At 55.4% G+C, this 18,894-nt stretch overlaps 1 protein-coding gene, 1 long non-coding RNA gene and 1 pseudogene across 2 annotated transcripts; 1 reads left to right on the top strand and 2 right to left on the bottom strand.

Moving 5' to 3' along the window:
• Positions 1-1,360: 1,360 nt before the first annotated feature.
• IER2 (immediate early response 2) lies at positions 1,361-4,400 on the top strand. Its single transcript, XM_003915013.5, has one exon. The coding sequence runs from the start codon at positions 2,685-2,687 to the stop codon at positions 3,354-3,356; it is 672 nt and encodes a 223-aa protein (XP_003915062.1). The 5' UTR covers positions 1,361-2,684; the 3' UTR covers positions 3,357-4,400.
• A 3,028-nt stretch (positions 4,401-7,428) lies between these two features.
• Positions 7,429-8,166, bottom strand: LOC101013194 (annotated as a pseudogene).
• Positions 8,167-12,579: 4,413 nt separating this feature from the next.
• On the bottom strand, positions 12,580-16,947 carry LOC110741896. The gene is made up of 2 exons (XR_002518901.2): positions 16,537-16,947; positions 12,580-15,747 (listed from the first exon to the last, which is right to left on the bottom strand). It is a non-coding gene; the product is annotated as an uncharacterized LOC110741896 (long non-coding RNA).
• Positions 16,948-18,894: the final 1,947 nt, after the last annotated feature.

The raw sequence follows: 18,894 nt of genomic DNA, 5'->3' as shown, positions 1-18,894 counted from the left end.
GCCTGTTCGGGTCCGAGTTCGGAATCTCGGTTCAAGGCTCAGTTCCTCGGATTGTTCCTGCTCAACCTCAGTTTCCCTTCCAGGCACGGGCAATGTAAATAATGGTAGCCTCCCTTATCTCTGGCGGCTGGGGACTATGGCTGGGGAAGGGGCTCATTCGATTGGCTGAACGTTTTCATGGACTCCCTGAGCTGGCACCTGGGAGATCGTCCCAGTCCAGGGTCCCGAGTGTCAGGTTTGGGCAAGGTTTGGGGGAGAGGTGGTCCTTCCTTCTCCCTGCCGGGGCGGGGCGAGGAGCGGGCCTGCTCCTGCGGGGAGTTCTGCCGCATTCTCCAAATCTCTCTTTCCTGAGAAGTGGGCAAGCTGGGGGCACCTCGAGGTCGCCTTGGGGCGAGGTGGCCGTGAGTGGGGGTCCCAGATATTCCAGGGGCGGGGGGAGGTCACCTTCGAGAGCGTGCGTGGAGGTGGGTGTCTTCAGAAGCGCGGATTCTTTCTGGGTGCGAGCCTGGGGGTCGCGGGAGGTATGGTGGCTTTGAGGATGGTCTCCGGGGGGCCCTCTGTGTGGGGTCTCCGTCTGGGTACGGGCCAGGAATATCAGCGAAGGGACTCAGGATCGTCCCTATGTGTGACAGTGGCGCTCTGTGTGTTGAGGGGTGAGGGAAGCTTCGGGAAAGCACTTTTTTGAGTGGTAGGGGGCCTGGTCTCCCCTGGAGGGTGGGCGGGTTATCCGAGGGAGTCCTCAGAGGGTCGCCCCCTTGCGCGTCAGAGTTGCTGCGTGGGGTCTCAGAGATAGCGCCTGGGCCGGATAAGTCATTGTGGGGTCTCCGTGGTAAGGTTAGCGGGGCGGGGACGGGGGCGTCTTCGGCAGGTCGTCGCAGTGTGGCACAATCGTTGAATGGGGACGAGTTTGGGAATGGTCTTTTAAGGGGGAATAATTTTTGAGTTCCCACCGTGCGGGGGGAGGGCGGGACGGGAGGGTGCCCCAAGGCCTGAGAAGATCAGTGTGGGGCAGGGGTCAGGGATAACCTGGGAGGGGGCCTTGTATGGGGGAAATAATTGGGAAGGGGAGAGATGGGATGAACGGGGTCTCAGCGGGTCGTCTCTTGTGTATGTAGGGTCGTTCTGTAGCGTCTCTGGGAGATGGCCTCCGTGGGAGCCCTCCGGTCGCCCCTACCCGCTGCGGGGTGCTTTCCTGGCGTCACGCCTTCCTGGCCCCTGGAGGGAAGGAAGTGAAACTCTCCTCCCCACCCACATGGCTGGAATGCGAGTCAGGAAGCCTGGGGCTCCAGCCTGCTCCGGCTGGCTAGACGGGGGATGGGAAGGGGCGTGCCCGGAGCGCAAAGCCCCGCCCCTTGCCCCCCCGGAAGCCCCGCCACCGCCTGGTAAGGCGATCACCGGCCCTTTCCTAATATGGGCAACCGGAAGCGGCCCGCGCGACTCTCCTACGTCACTCCGTCCAAATTTAGTTGTGGAAGTCAGCGGGCGCTGGTGGCGGGAAGGCGCCGCGAGCCAGTGCGGGCGGAAACGGGATGCGCACCACCCCTTAAAGGGCCCGCACCAGGAATGAATGGAGCCATTCGAACAAGTCTGCATCCTTTTTTTGGAGGAATTGCAATTAGGATTTCTTGGAGAGACGGCGCGTAGCGGAGGGTAGGGCGGAGGTTTTCTATTTGCTGTGTCTCTGCATTGCTGGGTTTCCAGCTCCCAGCCGAACCCCGCCTCCCGGAGCGCGGAGGCGGAACTCGTCCCTCTTGTCTGGGGGGCGGCAGCCACGTGTTCACGGGGACTGTCGTGCGCGCCGGGTTCGCAGCCGTGCGAGCTCTAAACCCACCCATGGAGCTCCTGTCGCAGGAGACTGCGGGGGAATGGCTTGGTACGAATCACGGGAACCCGCAGCCCGAGGCGGCTCACCGCCTACAAGCAAGGGCTGTCGTACGATAGAGACCGAAGAGCTGGAGGCCCCAGTGGCCTCCTTTCACAGCAGTAGCAAATATTGTTTGTCTAGTAAATATTGGCCCAGTGACTGTGCCTTGGTTTCCCCATTTGAAAGAAGCAGATAGAACAGTATCCTCCGAGGAGTGGAGGCTGCGGTTCGGTGAATTACTGATAAAAGGAGAGCTCTTAACCTAGCCTGGCACGTAGTAAGCGCTGTTAGCATGATTATTGGTGCAGAAGACACTCATGGTCAGGCTGGAACCCAGGTCTTTCCCTGTGTGAAGGGAAACTTGCCACCCACGACCCACTGGGGCCTCCAGACCCGAGCATGTGGGTAGGCCCTGAGCCCCACCCCCGGCCCCCCTTCCTTGGGCCAAGGCGCTGATGCATCGGCGGGGCCGAGAGAAAGGAGCCCACCCAGAGGGTTCAGCGTAGAGTGGGGGGAAGCTTCGCCAGGGTTCCCGTCCCCTTTCCCTGCTGGGTAAATCGCATTCTGTCGCTTTAAGGAGTGTTTGGCCGCGACGAGTTGGAAAGCCCGGATGCGTCCTTCGGTTGGGCGGGGTTTCTCAGTGACGTCACTGGGGGTATAAAAGGGCCTGGGTGGCGGGCGCCCGGGCAGAGCGTCCTAGCAGTGTCACTGCGTGGGTTGGTTCGTGGAGAGAGGCGTGAGCGAGCCCGTTGTCCGGAGTGCACCTGCTGCCTGTTCTGTCCGTCCCGGGAGCCCACGCCGCCGTCGCCGTCGAGTCGCCATGGAAGTGCAGAAGGAGGCACAGCGCATCATGACCCTGTCGGTGTGGAAGATGTATCACTCCCGCATGCAGCGCGGTGGCCTGCGGCTGCACCGGAGTCTGCAGCTGTCGCTGGTCATGCGCAGCGCCCGGGAGCTCTACCTCTCGGCCAAGGTAGAGGCCCTCGAGCCCGAGGTGTCCTTGCCTCCCACCCTCCCCTCTGACCCTCGCCTGCACCCGCCCCGGGAAGCTGAGTCCACGGCCGAGACAGCGACCCCCGACGGTGAGCACCCGTCTCCGGAGCCCATGGACACGCAGGAGGCGCCGACAGCCGAGGAGACCTCCGCCTACTGTGCCCCGCGCCCCGCCAAAGTCAGCCGCAAACGACGCAGCAGCAGTCTGAGCGACGGCGGGGACGCTGGACTGGTCCCGAGCAAGAAAGCCCGGCTGGAAGAAAAGGAGGAAGAGGAGGGGGCGTCATCCGAAGTCGCCGATCGCCTGCAACCGCCCCCGGCGCAAGCGGAGGGCGCCTTTCCCAACCTGGCCCGCGTCCTGCAGAGGCGCTTCTCCGGCCTCCTGAACTGCAGCCCCGCGGCCCCTCCGACGGCGCCGCCCGCGTGCGAGGCAAAGCCCGCCTGCCGCCCGGCGGACAGCATGCTCAACGTGCTCGTGCGGGCCGTGGTGGCCTTTTGAGGACCCCAAGCGGCGCTGCCAGATCCCAGAGCGCGCGTCGAACCGTCGGCCGGAGGGCGCAGACCCGAGACGAGGCCACCCCCCTCCATCCCGGGGGGAGCGCCCGCGAAAACCGTGGAGAGAAGCCGCCGCCCGGGCTGCTGAGAGGCCCGGAGAGGGACTCTGTCCCCGGGGAGCCATCGCCTTCAGTGTGCAGCGACGGCACCGAGGAGTCTGAGCCGGGGGCGCGGGCGCCTTCCGCAGAGACCTGCGCCCAGAGGTGCTGTCTTAGTGGACTGGGACGTGAACCTTTCGCTCTCCTTCTGGACTGGGAGAAGGGAGGCTTGGGTTTTTGTTTTGTATTTTTGTTTTGTTTTGTTTTTTAGATCTCCTCAGGGTCGGACTTGATTTTGTACTGGGGGCTGTGCTGGCCCTTTTCAAGGTTTTTCAAGAGTTAGTTTTGCGTTTCCAACCTCGGAGAATTTCAGGCACTCCCCTTCCCCCTCCACTGACATACTTGTGTAAGCGGTCATCGTTGCGTCATGGGGCAGGCGTGGGGAGCTTCCTGTCGCCTTGCGTGGGTGTGGGGCCTGGGAGGAGGGTCTGGGGCGTGCACCCGCCCTGGGGAGTGGGGAGGAGAGTGGCCTGAGTCACTTCACCCCCGCGTGCTGCTGGTTAATGTCCCGCGCCTCTGCACCTTCGGGTGAGAGCGGGGGCTGATCTAGTTTCACATTCAAGTTTTTCTCATCTGCATTAGAGGTGCCCAGTAGGTTCCCAGGTTTCAGCGTGCCCCTCCCTCAGACACGGACACAATCATCCCAGAAGTTCCTGGTCTGAATCACGAGAATGTTGGAGGGGTGGGGGTGTCAGTGGAAAGGCAAAAAGCTGAGCTGAGACCAGTTGCTGGTGAAACTGGGCCAATCTGGGGAGGGGAACATCTTTGCCAGGGAGTTCCTGAGGGTCTGTTTTGTTTACCCTTCGTGTGGTGAATTCTTTTTAACTCCGTCTACCTGGCGTTTTGTTAGAAATGTCAGATAGGAAAATAAAGACCATTTGAGTAAAAAAGCCGGTGCTGTCTGGTTTTCTGCTCTGGTGGGGGAGGGGCGGGGTTAAAGGGTCAGGGGCTGGCGGCGGCTCGCTGGGGCCCCAAGAACCGGTCTGACCGGTTACCACGTGGGCGGGAGAGGGCTGGGCCCTCTTTTCCTTGCCCGGGCATTCCCTAACTGGAGCCCCGCCCCCTCCAGATTTGGGGGTTCCCTTGAAATTGTCCTACAACTCCGGGACAGGGAGGTCGGGGCTTTCTGAGTTGAGACGATAGTACTAAACAGTGCCCCAAGCGGAGCTGGGGACTGATCGCCCTTTGAAGTCTTGAAAGGTGGTAGATCTCTCCCCCCGCCCCCACCCCGAGACCAAACTGAATCAGCTGCGGCCCGGGGCCCTACAGCCTCAGGTGGAGCTGAGCGGGTGAGCTTTGAAGGGCTATTTATTCCCCAATTCCCGTATCTTCCTGGAGAAATCGCTTTGTGGCTTAGGCAGGGACGTGCAGCCTCAGTTTCTTCATCTGTGAAATGGGCCTCTAAGCAGTGTCTCCACCCGGCTTTAGGTTTTTAAAAATGCCCATTACAGCCCTAGTTATTTGCTTGGGTCACTCCTCAGCTCTAGAATAACCACCCTGAAAGGAGAAAGCCCTTTCAATGTCCCCCACGTATGTTTAGGAGTGGGGTTGTAGGCGTTGCCCCAGGGCGAAGGGAGGGGGCCTGTCGGGAAGACAAAGGAGTCGCAGGTGCGGGGAGTGGTGGCGGCGGGAGGCGCCGGGAAAGCACTCGCCCCGCCCCCCCGACGGCTGGCTCTGCCGCCGCAGGCTTCCCATGACCCCAGGGGAACTGACCCCGTGGCCGGAGTGTAGAAGGAGGGGCAGACCGGCCTCAAAACGTCTGCTGGTGGAATCTGGGAGCTTTGGTTCCCCTTCCGCCCAACCCACACCCCCTTTCCCCTCCTGTGTGGATTGTGAAGGAGAGCTTCTCACCGTTCTCCTCCAGCCAAGTTCGCCCCCACGGCTGCCTGATTCCTTCCTGGGAACACGTGGGGGGACTTTTAAAAGGCGCCACCTACTCTGATTCCTGACCCACCCAACTCCCCCAGGGGACGTGGGGGCATTGGAGCCCCACACCGCAGGCAGTAGCTCAATGCACCCACGTCGGAGTTACTCCCCCGCTAGCGTGGCGCGGCTTGGGGAAGTCCCGGGCCGCTGGGGAGGGGGCCTCGCCGCGCATCCTGTCGCAGGAACCGCCGGGCCCTTCCTTCCGCGGGAAGCGGCTTGGCCGACCCCCGCCCCCGCCCAGGCCTTGGGGTTTCCGGTGCCCGGCCGCCGTGGGGCTGGGGACTGAAAGTGATGGGACGGAAGATGGGGCTGGAACAAACACCCTACAGACACATCCCCTTGAGACACACCCATCCCCAAGACCCCATTGGACCCATCAGAAAAGGCAGCATTGAACCTTGTCACCGCAAATGACATCGGTGAGGCCTGGACTAATTGATTGGACACTAGCTGTGAAAACTAAAAAGGTCACCCATCCTGTGACCAGCAGGTTCCAGCAGGGAACCCCAAGCCTGCAGCAGGAGACTCCAGAAAGGTGTTTGCTGCTGGCTTGTACTAAATTGGCACAAATTGCATACAGCACAGCCTATATGCCCATCCTCCCAGATGGGTCCTCCCTAGAGGATAAAAGGCCCGAGCCAGACAGAACTACACACACAGGCCACACAGATAACTCGGAACGAGAAACATGATGCTGAGTGACAAAGGCCAGCTGCAGGAGTGGGGTAAGAAGCACCTATTCCGGGCCCCTCCGTGGCTCACGTGGCTCACGCCTGTAGTCTGAGCACTTTGGAAGGCTGAGGTGGGCGGATCACCTGAGGTCAGGAGTTCGAGACCAGCCTGGTCAACATGGTGAAACCCCATCTCTACTAAAAATACAAAAATTAGCCGGGCAAGGTGGCAGGCACCTGTAATCCCAGCTACTCCGGAGGCTGAGGCAGGAGAATCGTTTGAACCCGGGAAGCACAGGCTGCAGTGCGCTGAGATCGCACCACTGCACTCCAGCCTGCGCTACAGAAGAAGACTCTGTCTCAAAAAAAGAAGAAGAAGAAGAAGAAGAACATTCTGGAGGGAGACAACCAGGTCTACTTTCTTGCTATGCAGCCTTGAGCAAGTGAGCAAGTCACTTGACCCCCTCTGGGCCTGTTTCCCCAGCAATGTACTGGGGACAGTAATAGTCCCTGCCTTTTAGGTTTGTTGTGAGGATTGAGATACTGCATGTAATCCTTACAACAAACCTAGCAGAGTGCCTAGCACATAGAAGATGCTAAATGTGCTGGGTGCCGTGGTTCATGCCTGTAACCCCAAAAATTTAGGAGGCTGAGGTCAGAGGATCACTTGAGGCCAAGAGTTTTCAGTGCAGTCATGGCTCAAAGTAGCCATGTAGCCTCGAACTCCCAGGCTCAAGCAATCCTCCCACCTCAGCCTCCCAAGCAGGTTGGACCACAGGCTCAGGCACCATGCACAGCTAATTTTTTTTTCTTTCTTTTCTTTCTTTTTCTCTCTCTTCCTTCCTTCCTTTCTTTTTCTTTCTTTCTCTTTCTCTTTCCCTCCTTCCTTCCTTTTCTCTTTCTTTCTTCCTTTCTTCCTTTTCTTCCTTGCTTGCTTGCTTTCGACTGGAGTCTCTCTCTATCACCCAGGCTGGAGGGCAGTGGCTTGATCACAGTTCACTGTGGCCTTGAGCTCCTGGGCTCAAGCAGTGCTCCCACCTCAGCCTCCGGAGTAGCTGAGACTACGCCACCACACCCAGCTAATTTTTTTTTTCTTCTTCTTCTCTCTCTTTTCTTCCTTCTTTCTTTTCTTCTTCTTTTTTCTTTTTTTTTTTTTTTTTTTTTTTTTTTTTTTTGACGGAGTCTCGCTCTGTTGCCAGGCTGGAGTACAGTGGCGCAATCTCCGCTCACTGCAACCCCCGCCTCCCGGATTCAAGCAATTCCCCTGCTTCAGCCTCCTGAGTAGCTGGGACTACAGGCGCATGCCACAATGCCTGGCTAATTTTTTTTTTTCCTCCCGTTGTCAAATGACCCTTTATTGAAATATTTTTCTTTGCGCTTCTTAACTGGCTGGGCATTCCACAGCACCACTGTTGATGTCATCTATGATGTCATGAGGGTGGCGGCCATCAACATTACAGCCCACAGACTGGGCAGTCTCCAGGATCTCTTTGATGGTTCCAGAGAACTCTCTGGCTAAAGATCGGTGCCGCATCTGTCGCGTAATGTTGACGATTTCATCAAAAGCAATATTCCCATTGTGTTTAATGTTTTTTTTGTTTCTTTCTATCTCTTGGTGGTTCCTTGAGGGCTCTGATGATCAGGGCAAAGGCAGAAGGCACCACCTGAATCTGGGCTTGTCTGTTCTGAATGGTCGGTTTCACTGTAATCCTCAGGCCCTTCCAGTCACCCGTTGCCTTGGCAATGTCATTACCAAGTTTTTTTGGAGACAGACCCAGAGGACTAATCTTGGGGGCCAGTGCAGAAGTGGCACCCACTTCACCCCTGGTGTGCCTTAGGTATATGAATTTGATCTTGTTGGTGTTGAACTTTGGCAGCATGGTGGAAGTGGCTGATGTCAGAAGAACCTGGATTCTGGATGACCGAAGAAAGTTGCACCTTGGTCTCCTCCAAGCCGAAAGCCCAGCTAATTTTTTTTTGACACAAAGTCTCACTCTGTCACCCAGGCTGGAGTGCAGTGGCGCAATCTTGGCTCACTGCAACCTCCACCTGCTGGGTTCAAGCAATTCTCCTGCCTCAGCCTCCTGAGTAGCCGGGATTACAGTCATCCGCCACCATGCCTGGCTAATTTTTGTATTTTTAGTAGAGACGAGGTCTCACCTTGTTGGCCAGGCGGGTTTCATCTTGTTGGCCAGGCTAGTTTCAAACTCCTGACCTCAGGTGATCCACCTGCCTCTGCCTCCCAAAGTCCTGGGATTACAGGCATGAGCCACTGCACCTGGCCGGAATTTTGTGTATTTTAGTAGAGACAGGGTTTCACCATGTTGGCCAGGCTGGTCTGGAACTCCCGAACTCAGGTGATCTGCCTGCCTCAGCCTCCCAAAGTGCTGGGATTACAGGCATGAGCCACTGCACCTGCAGGTATTTATTTTTTTACTTAGGATCTGTGCCCTAACTCAGAAGTTAATTCTGTTAATTTCACCAATGTCCAGCCTGGGCCTGAATGAGTGAATGAGGTTGTTTTGGGTAAGCAGGTGTTACATGCTTAATATTTATCATCTCATTAAATCAGTGGCTTCGGCCAGGCGCGGTGGCTCAAGCCTGTAATCCCAGCACTTTGGGAGGCTGAGACAGGCGGATCACGAGGTCAGGAAATCGAGACCATCCTGGCTAAAGCGGTGAAACCCCGTCTCTACTAAAAAAATACAAAAAACTAGCCAGGCGAGGTGGCGGGCGCCTGTAGTCCCAGCTACTCCGGAGGCTGAGGCAGGAGAATGGTGTGAACCCGGGAGGCGGAGCTTGCAGTGAGCTGAGATCCGGCCACAGCACTCCAGCCTGGGTGACAGAGCGAGACTCCATCTCAAAAAAAAAAAAAAAAAAAAATCAGTGGCTTCTACATTACTCTTAGAATTTCTCAAACCTCAGATTGTTGAGGGGTCAGGATTTTGTGATATTCTCATAACAACTGTACTATTATTATTATCACTTATAGACAGGGTCTTGCTATGTTGCCCAGGCTGGAGAACAGTAGCACCATCATAGCTCACTGCAGCCTCCACCGCCTAGGCTCAAGCAGTCCTCCCACCTCAGCCTCTGGAGTAGTTGGAACTGCAGGCGTATGCCACCATGCCCAGCTAACTGTATTCATCTAATAGTTTTCTTTGAGTTAGCCCACTTATTAATCACTCTCCCTATTTAGAAAGTAACAGTTTTTTAAAAGGTTACAATGAAAATAAAACAATGTCAAAAGATTCTGCTGAAACAGTAACAGGTTTAAGTTTCAAAGAGAGATTAGCCAGCCTTAACGACACATTGTTTCCAAGGGAAGAAAACTATGCTTGGGCGGAGAAGGGGGATGCAAGTTGAAAAGGGAGAAATTTGGAGAGATTCAGTTTATGTTATTCAAATAATATTGAATTGGGCTGGGTGAAGTGGCTCATGCCTGTAATCCCAGCACTTTGGGAGGCCGAGGTGGGCGGATCACCTGAGGTCAGGAGTTTGAGATCAGCCTGGTCAACATGGTGAAACACCATCTCTGTTCAAAATACAAAAATTAGCCAGGCATGGTGGTGAGTGCCTGTGGTCCTAGCGACTTAGGAGGCTGAGGCAGGAGAATCGCTTGAGCCTGGGAGGCAGAGGATGCAGTGAGTCAAGATCGCACCACAGCACTCCAGCCTGGGCAACAGAGTAAGACTGTCTCAAAAAATAATAATAGGCTGGGCGCGGTGGCTCAAGCCTGTAATCCCAGCACTTTGGGAGGCCGAGATGGGTGGATCACGAGGTCAGGAGATCGAGATCATCCTGGCTAACAGGGTGAAACCCCGTCTCTACTAAAAAATACAAAAAAACTAGCCGGGTGTGGTGGCGGGCGCCTGTAGTCCCAGCTACTTCGGAGGCTGAGGCAGGAGAATGGCATAAACCTGGGAGGCGGAACTTGCAGTGAGCTGAGATCCGGCCACTGCACTCCAGCCTGGGCGACAGAGTGAGACTCCGTCGCAAAAAAAAAAATAAATTAATTAAAAAATAATAATAATAATAATATAAAAATAAATAAATAACCTTGAATTATTTTGCCACACTGTCCCGGAATTTGGAAAATTCTGCTTCTGGAAGAGGGACAAACTCCTATGGTGATCCGCAAGGCCCTGCTTGATCTGGGGCCACCGCATCTCTGGCTGAATCGTGCATCACCACGATGCGCCACGCCACATGGACCTGCTTTTTGTCCCTCAGACTTCCACAGTCTTCTCAGCCACATGGCCTTTGGCTATGCCGTGACCTCGTGGAGATCTTTCCGCTTCCTTGCTCACCTAGTGCAGCCAGTTCAACTCAAAGGGGAAATCCTTAGGGAAACGTTCCCTGTCTAACCCTCTTTCAGCCTAAGGATCCCTTTATTTTATTTTTATTTTTTGAGATGGAGTATTTCTCTGTCACCCAGACTGGAGTGCAGTGGCACGATCTCGTCTCACTGCAAGTTCCGCTTCCCAGGTTCAAGTGATTCTCCTGCCTCAGCCTCCCGAGTAGCTGGGATTACAGGCACCCACCACCACACCTAGCTGATTTTTGTATTTTTAGTAGAAACGGGGTTTCATCATATTGGCCAGGATGATCTCGATCTCCTGATCTCGTGATCCGCCCACCTTGGCCTCCCAAAGTATTTTAATTTATTTATTTATTTATTTTTATTCAGGGTCTTGCTTTGTCACCCAGGCTGGAGTGTAGTGGCGTGATCCAAGGCTCACTGCAGCCTCAAAGTCGAGTGCTCAAGGGATCCTCCCATCTCAGCTTCCAGCATAGCTGAGACCCCAGGCACATGCCACAATGCTTGGCTAATTTTTTATTTTTATTTTTGTAGAGATGGACTTCCTATGTTGCCCAGACTGGTATTATTTTATTTATTTATTCAACCAGTCTCTGATGGGAGGCAAGACCCCTATATTTGACACTCGGATCAAGAGCTACTTTATTTAAAACATTTGGCCAGGCATGGTGGCTCATGCGTGTTATGCCAACACTTTGGGAGACAGAGGCAGGAGAATCACGAGGTCAGGAGTTCAAGACCAACTTGACCAACATGGTGAAACCCCGTCTCTACTAAAAATACAAAAATTAGCTAGGCATGGTAACGCATGCCTGTAGTCCCAGGTACTCCAGAGGCTGAGGCAGGAGAATCGCTGGAACCCTGGAAGTGAAGGTTTCAGTGAGCCGAGATTGTGTCACTGCACTCCAGTTGGGCGACAGAGCTTTGTCTAAAAAAAAATGAGGCCAGGCACGGTGGCTCACACCTGTAATCCCAGCACTTTGGGAGGCCAAGGTGGGCAGATCACGAGTTCAGGAGTTCGAGACCAGCCTGGCCAATATGTTGAAACCTCGTCTCTACTAAAAATACAAAAATTAGCCAGGCGTGGTGGCAGAAGCCTTTTTCCCACCTACTTGGGAGGCTGAGGCAAGAGAATCGCTTGAACCCGGGAGGTGGAGGTTTCAGTGAGCCGAGGTCACACCACTTCACTTTAGCTTGGGCAACAGAGCAAGACTTTGTCTCAAAAGATAATAATAATAAAATAAATTTTTGCAGGGCTGGGAGCGGTGGTTCATGCCTGTAATCCCAGCATTTTTGGAGGCTGAGGCAGGCAGATCACTTGAGGTCAGGAGTTTGAGACCAGCCTGGCCAACATGGTGAAAGCCCATCTCTACTAAAAATACAAAAATTAGCCAGGCGTGATGGTGCACACCTGTAGTTCCAGCTACTCCGGAGGCCGAGATGGGAGAATCGTTTGAACCCGGGGCTGGGGGACTGAGGTTGCAGTGAGCTGAGATTGCACCAATGCACACCAGCCTGGGCGACAGAGCGAGACAGTCTCCAAAAATAAATAAATAAAATAAATATATTTTTTTTCTTAATGCTTATCACAAGTGCAATTTTACCTTTGTAGAATTAAACCGTTGTTTCTGAGTTAGTCTCCTCTTGTAGCCTATGGCCTCCATGATAGCAGGGACCAAGTCTAGCAGATGGTTAACTAAGTGGTTTTTTTTTTTTTTTTTTTTTGAGACTGAGTCTGGCTCTGTCGCCCAGGCTGGAGTGCGGTGGCCGGATCTCAGCTCACTGCAAGCTCCGCCTCCCGGGTTCCCGCCATTCTCCTGCCTCAGCCTCCCGAGTAGCTGGGACCACAGGCGCCCGCCACTTCGCCCGGCTAGTTTTTTGTATTTTTTAGTAGAGACGGGGTTTCAGTGTGTTAGCCAGGATGGTCTCGATCTCCTGACCTCGTGATCCGCCCGTCTCGGCCTCCCAAAGTGCTGGGATTACAGGCTTGAGCCACCGCGCCCGGCCAACTAAGTGGTTTTTGTGAATGAATGATGCCTTTGCAACCTTCGTTTGAGATCTGTCCTCTTAACGTCCACTGAGTACAGATAAGGAAACAGGCCCAGAGTTTTGCTCTGCAAGACAGCAAATAAAGGACACTCTAGTCAGGTCCTCCCTCCCGAAGCCTTCTCCCCACTCTGCCCTGCCCTGCCGTGCCGTGCAGGACTTATGGGAAGGGCGCTGCAGTTCAGCCGCTATAGATCTGGGAAAGGGCCGGGCCACAGGTCGGGACCAACCCAGAAGCAGCACCTAGACCGGTTTACCCGGTTTCAGGACCTTGGGCGAAGTCCACCCGCCCGGGGGCAGGGACGACGCAGGCCACGCCGCGGCCCAGTTGCTAGCCAGGCAGGGCAGGGACTTGATCTTACCAAGGAAATGTGAGCGAGAGGCTTAGCGTTGGAGGTGGGTAGGGCGTCACTATGCGGGGCCGAGCCATCCTGCGTCTATCACGTCCAAGGGCGGGGCATGCAAATTGACTCCCGTCTTTGGCTTTTCCCTGGGCTCCGCCCCCGCGCGGTGCAACCCGCGACTTCCAAGAACTCCCCGCGTGGTCAGTCGCTCGGGCCACGCCCCCTTCCCGTACCCGCCCTGCCTGTCCCAGGGAGGCGGGGGCAGAGCTTGCGGCGCAGCGGGAAGGCGGAGGCGGAGGCCGCGCCCAGGGCCTGGGGGCGTCAGAGGCTTGGGGAAGTCGCGGCTTCTGCACCGCCCTCGGGGGTTCGGCTCCCAATCAGGGAAAAAGGGCCAAGAGAATGAAAGAGTAATGGGACTTGCCAGAGTTTGAGGCTCACACTACTCTGTTTGGCTTGGGGGTTGCTGAAACCTCCACGTGTACTTAGGGAGCCCAGAGGAGCTCAGAACCCGCTGTGCTCAGGAAAACCTACACCTTCCCCGGTTTTTTAGCGTTTAGGGGAGGCCACGACCCTCATAGCCGTGTCTAGTGGAGCTCAGATTCACACACCTGTGTTTGGGGGAGACCGGATCTTCTCCACCTGTGTCCAGATGAGTTCAGACCCCCACGTTTGTCCAGGGAAGCCCAGACCTCCTCCACCTGTGTCCAGAAGCGCTCTAGGACCTTTCCTGTTTCCTGAGGCTCAGCCTAGGGGGTCATCCCACCTATGTCTGTGTTAAGGGGCGCTTGTGTCTCCCGAAACTTATGTCCAAGATAGCTGAGGCCTCCCCCCATCGTGCTCCCCGCCTGGCCCTTTGGTGAATCCCTTTCTCAGAAGAAACCCTCAGGGGCCCCAGCCCTGCTGCCCTTCCCTGCCCTGTCTTCGAGCCTCCTGGTCCAATTGGCCCCTCCCCCAGTACATTGTTGAGTCTTAGTTAAGACATAATCCCAGCATTCACTGTCCGCCCATCCCCCAGCTCTCCCGCACCTCAGTGTCTGGCCGGGCCCCCTGCGGTGCCGTCCTCCCAGTCGGCTGGCCACCTGACTGGCACCAATTAATTTCCTCCTCGGCCTGTCCACCCAGGGCCTCGGCCTGTCTGGTTGCCAGCTGCTCACCCTCAGCCAGCCCGCCCCCACGGGCTCCCAGGGAATTGCCAACAGTTCTTCCTGCAACCACCCCAACCCCATCCAGGCCACCCCACCCAGCACAGTTAATCAGAAAAAGCTGACAGTTAGGACCTAGAGGAGTGATCTGAAATCAGATGGAGGAGGGGTGGGTGTTAAACTTTCGGACCCAGGGATGCTTGGGGCGGGGTGGGGTGGGGGCATGGCTGGAGGGAGGCAGGGGATCCAGTTTTACCTAAGAACCCCAAATAAAAGGCTTTTGGCTTCCAGATGGGGACTGTAGGGAGGGCTGACCCCCTCCCACACACACCAGGCGGGCAAGGTGGAGCGCCCCTCCTCGGAAACTGCCCCCGGCCTGAGATGCGTCAGTGACAGCTGTGCCTCCCCAGCCCGCACCCAGCCGGTTTCCTTTTCCTGTGCACACTCTCCCGATGGGCTGGCCTTCAGCCTAGAGAGACTCCAGGGCACTTGGAAGGGGCTCCCCGGAGGGTCTTCCTGGACGAGGGGGAGGGGACGGGCTGGAAAACAATGGGGCTTCTGTGGCTGCAGGACGCCAGGCACTTCCTGTTAACCCTTTCCTGGGGTGCAGCTGCAGGGAGCACCTCCCAGGTCCTGCCTTATGGGGAGGGGGAGAGGCAGCCCGAGGTGAAATCTTGTTGCGGGGATTAACTGTTGTGTTAATTGAGGCTTTTGTGAGTGTGATTAGCAGGGGTGAGGTGAATCACACCTTTTCTCACTTAAAGGAGTTACAGGGCTTTCTCTTCTATTGCTGAGGGCTGTGCAGTCAGGGACAGGGCAGGGCTAGCCTGGGAGAAGCCTGTGCGCTGAGCTCTGAGATGTTCCAGGCTTTTCCCCAGATAGGTAACACCAGGATCTCCAGGGCATGGACAGGGATGGGGTCGGGGAACCCAGGCATCCTAGGTAAATCCAAGGAACAGCCATGTGTGCAAATCACTGTTCTAGCTGCCTTGCTAGGCTTATTTAGGGGCCACGATCCCTGAACCAGTTCCCTTGGCATCCTGGGTCTCAGTTTCCCTTGGCTTGAGAATTACTCCCAGGGGCCTACCAGGAGGACACAGGCAGTCTAGGAGCTCCCTAAGGGGCAGGAGTGAGCTGGTAGCCTTGGAAACAGTTTTTTCCTCCTGGGAGCCCTGGGAAGTTATGTTGGGGGAATTAGCTGCTGTGTTAATTGAGGCTTCAAGCCAAGTCCCCTCTGTTTACACAGAGTCTGAGAAATGCCCTCGGAAGATTCCGAGAGCCTCCAAAGGCCCCAGAGACTTTGCTTCTGCCCGGGAGGCTTCCGGTTTTTTACAGCTAAGATAACCTCCCCCATAGTCATGAGACTTAGTGATGCTTACGGCAGCTGCAGGCCCCGAAGCTATGCTGTACTTGGTCACTTCCATGCATTCACTTAACCCTCCCCGTAAGCCTGGGTCAGGATACAAAGTAGGCACTTCACTCGTTTTTTTAGGGGTCTTGCTATGTTGCCCAGGATGGTCTTTAACTCCTGAGCTCAAGTGATCCTCCCGCCTGGGCTTTCCAAAGTGCTGAGGTTCTCAGATAAGGAACCAACTTCTTCTGGGAGCTGAGAGCCGCACCCCAGGTCTCCTTGCCACTCCTGGGCCACCTGTTTTCTCTTGCCTCACATCCAGGGTTGATCACTCACCAGGTTCCCTCTTAGAATCATTTGCCAAGTTATCTCTTCTCCCCTTTCTGCAGGATGAAAACTTCCCCAGAGGTCAATCTGTGTACCCTCAGTCCAGGGGCTGGATAAAGACAAAGTTGTTTGTTGTTGTTCATTTGTTTATTTAAATTTATTTATTTATTTTTAGAGACAAAGTCTCGCTGTCACCCAGACTAGGCGCGATCTCGGTTCACTGCAACCTCCGCCTCCCGGGTTCAAGCAATTCTCTGCCTCAGCCTCCTGAGGAGTGGGATTACAAGCGCCTACCACCATGCCCGGCTAATTTGTGTATTTTTAGTAGAGATGGGGTTTCACCATCTTGGCCAGGCCGATCTTGAACTTCTGACCTCGTGATCCACCCGCCTCAGCCTCCCAAAATGCTGGGATTACAGGCGTGAGCCACCGTGCCCCACCTGACTTGTTTATTTACTTATTTTGTAAACATTATTTACTGAGCATGATCCAACAGCTAGACTGGAGAGGCTGCTGCAAGTCTCCTCCCTCTGCCTCCAGCCACTCCGCACTACCCGTCCTAGCTGGTGTCTGGAATCAGCGGGGCCCTGGCAGAGGGCACAGGAAAGGAAATGGCTCATTGCTTCAGGCTTTAGACCCGAGGGCAGGGAGGGCCTGCCGGGCGGCCGCCTAGTCAGAGGTGTGTCAGAGGCCAGAGGGGCCGGGGCCCAGCAGCTGGGGCTCGGTAAGCTCTGGAGCCTGGGCTCCAGGCCAGCTTGCTGCTAACCTCCACCTGAGACCACCCCACCCCCAACCCCCTTCCTTCTCTCCCCTGCTGCGGAGGCGCGCCCTTCCGGAGTGAAACTTGGTTTGGTTTCTCACGACCCAGAAGGCTTGAAGCAAACCTGCAATTACTCACCGCCTGGTCTGTGCCGGCTGCAGCTCTCAGACTCAGGATGAGATGGCGGTAGGTGGGGTGGGGCTCCTGGGACCCTTTCACCCCTTCGTGCTGCTGGCTGGGGGAGGCCACTGAAGTTAGCGCGCTGCCTTCCAAGCATTCTCCAGACACCTTCCAAATCCCTGCGGACACTACCTTATAAACAGATACTGGAATGTTCAAAGTGCTGTCATGCTGTTTGGGACCAGAAATTCCCTCCCATGAGGGTTAGATATGAAGCCAGTTTGGAGGGGGAAGCTGAGGGTGCATGCCCCTGGGGCTGCTTCTCTTCAGTCTGGGAGGTTTTTTTTCTTTTTCTAAGACAGAGTCTCACTCTGTCGCCCAGGCTGGAGTGCAGTGGCACAGTCTCAGCTCACTACAACCTCCGCCTCCCAGGTTTGAATGATTCTCCTTCCTCAACCTCACGAGTAGCTGGGACTACAGGCGTGCGCCACCACACCTGGCTAATTTTTGTATTTTTGGTAGAGACAGGGTTTCACCACGGGTTTCACAAAGTGCAGTGGCTCACGCCTGTAATCTCAACACTTTGGGAGGTTGAAGCAGGCGGATCACTTGAGGTCAGGAGTTCGAGACCAGCCTGGCCAACATGGTGAAATCCTGTCTCTACTAGAAATACAAAACAGTCATGGTTTCACACCTGTAATCCCAGCACTGGAAGCTTGAGGCCAAGATCACGCAGGTCAGAGATCGAGACCATCCTGGCAAACACGTGAAACCTGCCCTACTAAAAATACAAAAAATGGAAGGGTGGCAGGGCGAAGGGCGCTGAACTCCCCGAAGCAGCGAGCTTGCAGTGAGTGGAGATGCCACCGCACCCAGCCTGGTGAATAAGAGTGAGACTCCGTCCCAAAAAAAAAAAAAAAAAATTAGCTGCGGTGGTGGAAAACGGGTATCCCTGCTACTCAGGAGGCTGAGTCAGGAGAATCACTAGAACCCGGGAGGATGAGGGTTTCAGTGAGCCCTCAGGTTGTTTGCACTGAGGACTCCCACCCCAAGTGAGGTCAGCGCCATGGCTCACCCGCACCCAGCATTTGGCTTTGTTTTTGTTTTTGAGACGGAGTCTCAGCTTTCCTGTCACCCAGGCTGGCGCGGCCTATCTCAGCTCACCAGCCCGCTTCTCCCCGGGTTTACGCCATTCTGCCTCAGCCTCCGAAAGGGAAGGGACGCAGGCGCCACCCCGCCAGCTTGCATTTTTAGTAGAGATTTGAAGATGGGTTAGCCAGGATGGGACTCGACCCTCCTGACCTCGTGATCCGCCTGCCTCGGGCCTCCCGCACAGGCTTGAGTTAACAAAGGCCTCGGCCTAATCCCAGCATTTTGGGGAGGCCGCAGGCGGGCAGATCATGAGGGTATCGCACCATCCCTATGGCTAGGAACTGCCTACGAAAACATAGTAAAACAACTGCGTTTGAGGAGGCAAGTCAGGTCTTAGTTGGCCGGAGGCTGGAGGCAGGAGAGGTGGACTCCGAGTAGGAGCTTGGCAGACTGGGCCACTGCACTCCGTGGCTAATGGCAGCAGACTTCACCCCAAAAAATTGAGCCAGGCAAAGTGGCTGATGCCTGTAATTCCAAAGCTTTGAGTGGCTGAGGTGGGAGGATCACTTGAGGCTAGGAGTTCAAGACCAACCTATGCAACATGGTGAGACCACCCCCCTCCCCTATCTCTGCAAAAAATTAGCCAGGCATGGGGGTGCACACGTGTAGTCCCAGCTACTCTAGAGGCCGAGGCGGGAGGGTAGCTTGAGCCCAGGAGTTTGAGGCTGCAGTGAGCTATGATCATGCTACTGCACTCCAGCCTGGGCAACAGAGCAAGGCCCTGTCTCAAGAAAATCACTTATTTGTGCATGTACATGGTGTATATGAGAACACTTGTTACATGTATATAATGTAACCTCTCTGCCTTGCTTTGCAGCTCTGGCGGGGCAGGGCAGCAGGTGCTGTGATGAGGCCACTTGTATTGGGGGTGTTCATGGGAGGGTGTTTGTTCTCTGAGCACTAAGTGGGCACTGCTGTATCTTTGCACGCAGCCTGGGATCCTCATTGGTTCCCTTCCTTTCTCCCAGGCTTATGCCTCTTTTTCTTGACTTTTTTTTTTTTTTTTTCACCCAGGCTGCCGAGCAGTGGTGCCATCTCAGCTCACTGCAACCTTCACCTCCCGGGTTCAAGCAATTCTCCTGCCTCAGCCTCCCTAGTACCTGGGCCTACAGGCATGTGTCGCCACGCCTGGCTAATTTTTGTATTTTTTGTGGAGACAGGGTTTTACCATGTCGGCCAGGCTGATCTGAAACTCCTGGCCTCAAGTGATCCATTAGCCTAAGC

Source organism: Papio anubis, chromosome 20, assembly GCF_008728515.1.
Source record: "Papio anubis isolate 15944 chromosome 20, Panubis1.0, whole genome shotgun sequence".
In the NCBI taxonomy this organism is placed as follows: domain Eukaryota; kingdom Metazoa; phylum Chordata; class Mammalia; order Primates; family Cercopithecidae; genus Papio; species Papio anubis.
Note: the sequence above shows the minus strand (reverse complement) of the source record. Positions and strands in the feature narration are given on the sequence as shown.

What these genes read in the sequence shown, in the direction of transcription:
- IER2 (XM_003915013.5), top strand. Translation starts at nt 2,685, where the DNA reads ATGGAAGTGCAGAAGGAGGCACAGCGCATCATGACCCTGTCGGTGTGG.